We start from the raw sequence: 10,182 nt of genomic DNA, 5'->3' as shown, positions 1-10,182 counted from the left end.
TTATCTAATGAAAAAATTCTGAAAATAGGGGCATAAATGTTGCCCTCGCATTGCTGCAGTCTATGCCATGCTCTGGAACATTGCTAGTGAGGCATCTATACATGCTTTGATGGAATCTTGCAAAGTCCCTGTTTTTTCTGATTGGTCTAATTAGTTCCTGGCAGAGAGTGATGTCATTTTCCTACACAAGTTGCTTTAGTAATATGTCCAAGCCCTCAGAGTGAGGGAGCATCCTGCCTGGAGCTTCCTCCAATCTAGCAATGAAGTCTTCATATGGTTCCTCTTGATTTTGTTTGAATCCTGCTAATACAGTTGTCTTACCATCAAAAGGAGGGATCCTTTTCAAAGCAGCCACTGCTAACTTAGAGAATTCTTGCAGTACTCCCCTTTTAAAACCAACTTGTTCCAGGGGGAGGCATATTCTTCTCTTCCCAAGAGCATTGACATAGCATGTTTATCCACATTTTTCTTAAAGGATAAATTCTGAACTACTTCCCTTGCTCTAGCCTCATATTCAGTTCTCTATACTATAAGCTGTCCTGTGCTAAGAGTGGACTTTGCCAATCATGTGGAGTTAGCCACATGCTACCCAACATTTCCACAATCTGTAATGAGTATGGAGTGCTTGGCCCAATGCTCTTAACAGAATACTGCAGTTCTTTAAGAGTTTTTAAAGGAACAGGTTCCCATTGGGGTGTCTCTCCTTCAAAAATAGTTACTGGAAAACAAAATTCCAATTCTTCTTTTTCGCTCGCTTCTTTTATGGCCCCTATAAATCCCTGATTGATTGGTATTTTTCCTTCAAACCTAAGAGATCTTGTTTTAAAAGCATGAGAGGCAGTAGTTGAGGGAAAAAATATCATCTATTTCTGTCCTAAAAGGATTTTTATCACGAAAATGAACCCCTTTTTTGCCAAGCAAGATCATATTCCTCTGCTTTATTATCCAATTCTTGTTCTTCATCACTTGTCCAGCCATCCCCTGGTTATGCCTTGAGGAGATTAGCAGTAGATGAGGAGATATTATATGACTTATTTTCTGTCCTCAGAGGAGTTACCTCATCTTCCGAGGGTGCTTCTGCAAAGAATTCCATTTCTGATTTTCCTGAAAGGAGGTCCCTAATTTGTAGCCATAATGAGAATGCCAGAACTGGAACCTGTTTGCGGCCATGTAATTCATAAAATCTCCTTATCTCTTGTCCTACCTTTCTCCAGTTTTCTAAAGACAGGCACCCATTCCTCAGGGAAGAAAATCATAAAATGCTGCCAAACTCTTTTTTTGAGGTTCTTAACACCTCTACTTTCTAACATATGACTCAATACTGCCAGGAGCAAGCTTCTGTTCTTGGACTGTGAATGACCCATGATTTTTACCTTCTCGCTGTCTTAACTCGATGTCTCTCTATGGAGGAGTCTGCAGCACTCTGACAAGGTCTTCTCCTTACCTGAAAAAATATTGTATAAAAAAGGAGAGAGAAAGCTTACCTGCTTCGAGCCCCGTATTTGGGCTCCAACTGCCAAGGACCACCCCAGTCAGGTATAAGGGTTCCTCGGATGCCAATCCTCAAATGCTTGGTGTGTAAGGATTTGGTGGTGACAAACAAACAAACCAGAGGCAGTTTGAATCTGAGTGTAATTTTCAGATCTCAATGAAAGGTTTTTATACATAAACAAATAGTTATTACAGCTCTGAGGAGATGTGTTCAATGAGGCAGCCACAAATGGGACAAATATCATAGTCATTTGGCACAGTAAAGCACAAAAAACATCCAAGGCTATCAGCATAATTCCAAGAGCAGGTTAATAAATGTTTCTGGTAAGTTATTATTTAACATCTAGTATCTATTCTTTTTGTGAATTCTTTTGAGAACGTAAATTTAAACTACTTTAATTCTTTTTATTTAAAGCTTTCTAAAACAATATACCAAAGCCCAATTCTGATGACACATGGGTAGCCATATGAAATTTTATTGTTTTATCAATACTATCTTGGAAATGATTTATAAAGTAAAGTGCTGGTTTTCCTGGAGATAAGGTCATGGCTAGTGCCCCCATCTCAAGGGATGGTCTTATACCCATTATTCTTGCTTAAGATCTTAACCTAGGCCATCAGGAACATTTCATAAGTAAGAAAAGAAATACAAGAAGATAAAACATGTAAATTGCCATGAGAACTATGGCTCAATATTTTTTTTCTCATGGTAAGAGTTACACAACTGGTTCCAGGAGACCTCTGTGTTTTGAAGTCTACTGCCTCAGTCTGTGGAACTTATCACACAGATTCTACTGGAGTGTGTGGGGCACTATTCAATATCAACATGGACTCTATCTCTTGACAACTGAGCCAATCTCTCCATTCCCAAGCAATTTAATTTTTTTTTAGAGTTTTATTTTACTTACCACTCCTGTTCCCACTCCAGACACCAAAAGCTCCCAAGACTATATATATATATATATATATATATATATATATATATATATATATATATATATAGTGACCCTTTGCCACAAAGTTTCCAAATGTCCTGCAGAGAGCAGCGCTGTAAAAGAGACACATGCTTCTTTGTTTCTGGGGTTGACAAACAGAATTAATACCACATAGTTAAGCCAGAAATCAAACAATATGTATTCTGTTTATTTTGCCCTATATTCCAGTGGACTTAATGCCAAATATTTGGACATTTTAAATAATTTATAGATAAGGTCTGTAGATGTGCATCGGCCATCAAGAGCAATGGCTGCTTTTGTAGAGGACAGGTGTTCAATTTCCAATGCCCATATATTGGTTTACAATTTATAACTCCATTCCCTGTTGTCCTAAAGCCCTCTCTCTTTCTGGCCACTGTGGGTATTGCATGCATATACTGCACAGACATATATGTGCACAAATACTCATACACATAAAAGAAAAATAAAATCTCCAAGAAAGAAAGATTTCATAGAAAGATGCATGTGTGGATGATTAGACAAAAGACTGTGGTTCACAGATTTTATTTGACATAAAAACAAAGGAGTATTTGAGTAAGAATTATTCCCATAGTCTCAGGCATACAAACAATCCTTGACCAGCACCAGTGGTGCTGTTTGGAGATATTTGGGAGATATAGCCTTATTAAAGGAAGTATGTCAGTGGAGGCTTTGAGAATTTAAAGCTTCCTTGTTTCCAGTTCACTCTCTGCTGCGAGTTTACATTTAAATATTATGAGCTCTCAGCTTTCTGGTCCAACCATCCGGCTTGCCATGTGTCACCATGCTTCTGCTCTGCCATTGTACACTCCTCTCCCTCTGGATATGCTCTCTTCCTTATGGTGCCTTTGCTCTGTGTGTTTCATCACAACAACCAGGAGTAACTAATACAAACATTCTGTTTAAACATCACTGCTCCAAAAGCAGTGAGGTCATTAACAGAGAAGGTGTACACTGGCTCTTCGGGCCACCAGGCAGGAATAGTTGGCATATGAAATAAACGTTGGTCGAAGAGTGAGATTACAAAACTTGCAAACTTGAGAGCATCTCTTGTAGAAAATAGCAGGATATGGAAGCTGGGAAGTATGCAATGTTCCCAGCCAAGAAACACTGGGGATGTGAAGTGCTCTTGATTGTCCAGCTGGTGGTGGGAATCCTAACCCAAGGCTTCTGCCTGCCTCCATGCATTTGCTTGCTGGTGCCTGCCTTGGGAAGTTCAAGGTGCACTGAGTATTTATTTCAACTAGAAGTGTTTGCATAAGAGGTTAGTTGAGTTTGTGGCCATTTGGTATCAGAGAGTGGGTAGTGTCTTTAAAGATAAAGAAGAGCAAACTCTTAGTGGGTGTGGCTTGGAGGTCATAACAAACACCCAGGGAGCTCTTTGGAGGAGGGGGAGCTTTATGTAATTATGCTAATTGGTCTTGGGGTGGGTCCACAGCAAAGAAGCAAGAACAAGGCTTTCTATTTAAGCAGCAGACACCTCCCTGTCTCCTAGAGTTCCTGTCCTTCCTTCCACCATGTGGCTCTGTGCTCTGGTCTGGGCTTCTCTTGCTGTTTGTATATGGGGTAAGTTCTTCTGGATTACAAACATTGGGTTGCAAATTTGGAAACCTGTCCTTGATGAAGTGGGTGGAATGTATACAGGGCAAGCACAAAACAGTGCAATGACGCTTGTACTGGCTTAGATTGTCGACTTTTATACCTCCAAAAAGATTACTTTTTAGTCGGCCCTCTATTTAAAGTCAGAAGGAAAAGAGACCTTAGAAGATCCAAGTGACTATCAATGACATAAGCCTAAAAGTGACTAAACTAACCATGAATCCAGGTTTGATCTTCCTTTCTGATGTGTCCTCATGTTTTCTCCACTATCAGGACACTCACCCTCACCACCCGTGGTGGATACCACACAAGGCAAAGTCCTGGGAAAATACATCAGCTTAGAAGGATTTGAACAGCCTGTGGCAGTTTTCCTGGGAGTCCCCTTTGCCAAGCCTCCTCTTGGATCCCTGAGGTTTGCTCCACCACAGCCTGCAGAGCCCTGGAGTTCCGTGAAGAACGCCACCTCCTACCCTCCTATGTAAGTCACTGGGGTGGGTACTATTTTAGTGAGTTTGTGTTGAGGTAAATATTTTATGTTAATTTGGGGCTTCTGCCATCCCTTGGATCATTTAGTTCCCAAATGAAAGACATACAACCTTTATATTTATTGTAAGACTTGAAAGCACTGGAGTTGGGCAGATATTTCATCTCTAAGCTTTTTTGTCTATTTCTCTATCAATAACCCTGTGATATAATTTACCATGTTTCACCTGGGCTGCTTTTACGCTAACTCAATAGCCTTTGTGTTCATGTTTTTATGATTCACTTACCCAATGCCATCTGTCCTCTCTTTACTTTCTCTGCTCCATCTTGTAGTCCTACCTCAGACCCCAAACCCAGGAACTGAAATTCTGCTTACCTATTGTATTAGTCAGGGTTCTCTAGAGTCACAGAACTTATGGATAGTCTCTATATAGTAAAGGAATTTATTGATGACTTACAGTCTGCAGTCCAATTCCCAACAATGNAGAACAAGACTCCCTTCTTCCAATGTCCTTATATGGTCTCCGGCAGAAGGTGTAGCCCAGATTAAAGGTGTGTGCCACCACACCTTTAATCCCAGATGACCTTGAACTCAGAGATCTCCATGTCTTAATCTTCTGGAATCCATAGCCACTATGCCTCAAGATCTCCATACCAAGATCCAGATCAGAAACTTCTATTTCCCAACCTCCAAATTAGGGTCACTGGTGAGCCTTCCAATTCTGTATTGTAGTTCATTCCAAATATAGTTAAGTTGACAACCAGGAATAGCCACTACACCTAACTTCTTTCCAGCTACAGGCTGTAGGCATACCTTGTGATGGTTACACAGCATCACTTGGTGTAACTGAGGATTTCCTCTTCCCTGAGGCAACCAGAGCCAGTACTTAGCATTACAATACATAGCAACAGACCAAACCTATCTCACAGTGATGCAGGATGGAGATGAGGCCATCCTCTGACTAGCTATATTAATAGTAACTACTGGTATCCCTGAGCGCATGATTAAATATGATCTAGTTACTAAGTACATTCATAGTTTCCCGAACCCTTTATTTAGCACAAACTTACTAAGTACCTGTGGTGAATCTGTAATGTTCTGGATTTTCACAAACTATTAAGGGAAACAAATCTGTACTTCGTGAATCTTTTATCCTATTGGATGGAAAGAGAAAATGAGAAATCTATGGATTAGAACATCATGTATGCTGGGCGTGGTGGCGTACGCCTTTAATCCTAGCACTCAGGAGGCAGAGGCAGGTGGATTTCTGAGTTTGGGGTCAGCCTAGTCTACAAAATGAGTTCCAGGTCAGCCAGGGCTATACAGAGAAACCCTGTCTCGAAAAAAAACAAAAACAAAAACAAAACAAACAAACAAAAAAGAACATCATGTATATAATATCCTAGAATATCCTAAATTCTTTGGAAAATAGCAATTGATCAGATAATGTCGATGAGAAGTGAGATGCTGTATTATTATGATTTGAACTTCAGTATTACTTAGGAGTGGGGTGGCTGTAGACTTGTGTGTGAAGAGAATGGTAAAGATGACCAAAAGTTCTCACACCCAGATCTACCTAGCTACCTACTCACAAGCAACTACCAAGGGTGTGTCACATCAGCCTTGGCAACCGAGTGAATAAGCCCAAGAATTCCAGATGGCCTCATGGCCACCTCAGAGAACCTCAAACACATACAAATGTCAGATCAGAGAGCATTTGTGTCCTCCCCAAGGTTCCTCTGGGAGTTTCCAGGATTCTGTGGCTAGCCGTCTTCTTACCATTCCATGCCTATCGCCTACAAATAATATCTGCTTTGTTTTCATTGTGCTTGCAAAGTAAGACAGTACTCTAAAAACACACACACACACACACACACACACACACACACACACAAGAGAAGGAGAGTTAAAATCATGTACAATTCAACAGCTCAGAGAGAACTGCTATTAATAATTGAGATCATGCTTTCAAAGCCTTTGTCTGTGTAAATCCTCCATTAAACAGAGATCATAAATAGAGTGTGGGTGGCAGTCTGGCACATTCATATGCATCAGCATCCTTTCATACCATATATAAAATATACATGTTACACATATATGTTGTATGAAAATATATATTTTATATTATAATATATAATATAATATCAATTGTATATAATAACTAATATAATATATAATAAGATTATATATACATATATGTACATTTATATATACATATACATCATTTAGTTTTTTGGTAATGAACAAAATTCTGAAGGATTCATTACATATAACCATAAACGCATTGGGATAAAATTTCAAAGGTAACATTGCTGAGTCAAAAAGATGAACATTAGGTACATTTGTCTCCATAAACAACCAAACTCTGCACAATTCTCCTATGGAAACTTAAAAACTTCTGTCCCTGGCTTTCACCCATGCCTTGGCTTACTTGATGAATGTTTCCTGTGTACACTGGATAAACAAACTGAGACCATAGCAATAATAAACAGAAACTTTGTTTCTATACTACATTTTTTCTAAACATTAGTGAACTTGAACTCTTCTATCCATATGTGACATGTAAACTTATATTTTTATGAATAACATGCACTGTTCTCAGTGATGTATGGAAAATGACGCAGAACAGAGATTTAGGTTTCTCTGTCGTTTGATGTGGTTTGTACCATGCCCTACACAGCATCACTTCTACACCCAGAGATGGTGATAGCGATCTTCTCATTGCCAAGTGCCCTGGAATGTTGCCATAATCTACTTGAATTATAAACACTACCTAACATGATCTTCCTAGCTCTGTGTCCTGGGACCATCTGTCAAACTTCTCTGTGCCTCTAATTCCTCAATGGTAAAAGAGAAAGAATAATAGATTCCTGAGACTGAACTGACCCCTAAATGGCTTCATATGCAAGGAGAACCTGAATATGTTCCTAATACTCTGGGATAATACAGTAATTGCTCTGAATCCCATACTACATTGTACCTTTAAGAGCATTTATTGAGGGGTCAATAGTGGCTATTAGAACAGGAAGATGTTGGACCTTAGCAGGTCACGCCACAAGACCTTTGGAGACTTTGCTCACTCTACCTGAACATGGAAACTTGGGTCAGAGCAGGAGAGAAATTCATTCTAGGCTACCCAGCACATCATGTCTGAGACAAAGCTAGTCTTTAGCTATCCTGAGGTTTTCCCACAAAGATGCTCTTCCCCTCATCAACCTACAACAGGCTGCCTACCATTTTAGCTGACTGTCTTGGTTAATGAATGTCTTCTGAGAACTATGTAGCACGTTTACCTGGTAGAGGAGCATAGTCAACTATAGACCACCATTCAAAGCCCAGAAAGACAAAGCCCTGTCCAGGAACCGCAAGAAGTGACAGCTCATAGTGCAGGTCACCATACAATCATCTTTCTCCTTGGTCCAGAACATCCCAAAAATTCCATGAAGAGAAGAGCTACCAATTGCTTCTCCCTCTGTAGGACTTAGAGACCCTAAGATTTCCATGGTTCCCACCTCACCCATGGTAATGACTCTAGCCAAGTAATAGTAACTACTAATAAAGGCTCAAATCTCTCAGTGCAGGATCAGGCCCAGGTAAGGTGCTCACTCTGGTAGAATCTTAGATGTTCTCTCCCCTCCCAGGTGCTCCCAAGATGCAGTTTTTGGAAAGCTACTCTTAGATATGTTCAACACCCAAAAGGAGAGCCTACCTCTCGAGATTTCAGAAGACTGTCTCTACCTGAATATTTACAGTCCTGCCGATTTGACAAAAAGCAGCCAATTGCCTGTAAGTGTGGGAATCAATACTCCAGACTTTAAGTTTGAGCATCTAGATCTTCTGTAGCCTTAGAAGATGATAAAGGCAGCAGGGGCCAGGAACACATAGATCAGGACTGATTCAGAGACCACAGCTTCCTTCCAGTTTTCACCTGAGTTTTTCTTCCAGTGATGCCAGACTTTTGTAGAGAGCACTATACAACTCACATGTAATTTCCCAAGTCTTCACAGGATGGAAGGACAAGAACTGCTAATCCTACTTATGAGAATCTTCTCCTGATGGCAATTAAGTCATGATTTCCAATAAAGTCACAACTGGGAGGAGTCTTAGGGGGAAACTGAACAACCCAACATGGTACAGATAGAGAAACTGAAGTTCTGGTGAGGAAGAATAAAGAGCACGAGGAAGGAGAAACTCAGGTTTACTAGTTTTCATGTGGGTCTTCATAGACAGGCCAGTGGAGCAGGAAGATGGCTTCATTCTCAGATCACCTGTGACCGCTTTATTGAAAGATGAACAATTTTACTCTCCCAGGAAGGGGAGGGAGGATGCTGGAACAATCTCAAAAGCATGTTGCCTGCCTATAGGCAGCACCAGAGCATTTCACTCTAGCTAATTTCCATATCTGGCTGCCTTTGGCACAGTCTGATGACCAAATGATTCAGCGTTTCACATGGGAACACAGTGCAGGAGAAGGGGCAGGCTGCCAGGTATAGAAAACAAGAGTGGGGGAGAGTTTTCTAAAGAAGTTAATCTTGGGTTTTTAACACATCAGCACCCAACAAACTTCCCAGAAGACCCCTGTGTGAGACTCAGGAATGGGGGACAAGTTGTGGAAATGTGTGCTAATATGTTGGTGTTCAAAACTCAGAAGGAGATAAACAAGCAAAACAACAACAAAAACCTTAGTGACACCCATTCTTTAAGTCCTATAAAGAGTGAGCATCCCAGAGGGCATCCTTATCTGGCCTTCTCATTGGGAAGGGACACAGAATGCTGCTTATAATAGACTTGGAAGTATAAGTACTATCTACCATGGATCTTCCTGGCTATGCCTCCTTGGGACACCTGTCAATCCTCTCTGTGCATCCAGTCCCTCAATTGTAAACTGTGAATAGCTGTTCTGTGTTTGAGATGGATTTGTCCACAAGTAGAACTTGCATCTGTCCCTGATTCTCCATAATTGTTATCAGCTCCACTCAACATTGGAGCCCTTGAGACCCTTTATCAGGAAGCCAACACCTATTGTTGGAATAGGAAGATGGTAGAACCTTAGCAGGCCAGCAAACAAGACCTTTGGAAGCTTGACCCCGTACCTTGACCAGAGGTTCAGGTACCTAAAGCATCAAATTTGGGATCAGAGAAAAGAAACATTTAATCTGTTCTCACACAGCCATCCTTTCAAAGATCATTCCAACAGGTCTATGAAGAGACATCATAATCTCTTCAACACATCATTACCCACAAGCCTCAAACTCAGCCTTCACTCTTGGATATCCATGATTCATCTATCAGAGAATACCAAGATACAGAGGGAGAAAATGGGGATCTTGAGATCATGATAACAGGAGCCCCTCTAGCTTCAGACACATGCACTAGAGACACAGGTTCTGAGTATTAAACCTGGATCTACCTTCAAAAAGATGAGAGCAGAGCCCTTTCTTAACCTCTCAGCCTGTTTCCTCACATGGGAATTGTCATATAAAAGCTCAGTGAGTAGATATGCACTCACTGATAAGCGGATATTAGCACAGAAACTTAGAATACCCAAGATACATTNTGCAAAACACAAGAAAACCAAGAAGGATGACCTCTGGGTGGATACTTCATTCCTCCTTAGAATAAGGAACAAAATAC

General features: G+C 40.6%; 1 protein-coding gene across 1 annotated transcript in view; it reads left to right on the top strand.

The window, feature by feature from the left end:
* Positions 1–3,921: 3,921 nt before the first annotated feature.
* LOC110337796 (carboxylesterase 1C-like) overlaps positions 3,922–10,182 on the top strand; it is a 28,961-nt gene continuing 22,700 nt past the window's right edge. The window contains exons 1-3 of the mRNA XM_029532743.1: positions 3,922–4,031; positions 4,338–4,542; positions 8,190–8,334. Of these exons, the coding sequence (XP_029388603.1) occupies positions 3,983–4,031; positions 4,338–4,542; positions 8,190–8,334 (399 nt within the window). The 5' untranslated portion in view covers positions 3,922–3,982. The remainder of the gene's footprint in view (positions 4,032–4,337; positions 4,543–8,189; positions 8,335–10,182) is intronic.

Source organism: Mus pahari, chromosome 20 (genome assembly GCF_900095145.1).
Source record: "Mus pahari chromosome 20, PAHARI_EIJ_v1.1, whole genome shotgun sequence".
Taxonomy (NCBI): Eukaryota; Metazoa; Chordata; class Mammalia; order Rodentia; family Muridae; genus Mus; species Mus pahari.
Note: the sequence above shows the minus strand (reverse complement) of the source record. Positions and strands in the feature narration are given on the sequence as shown.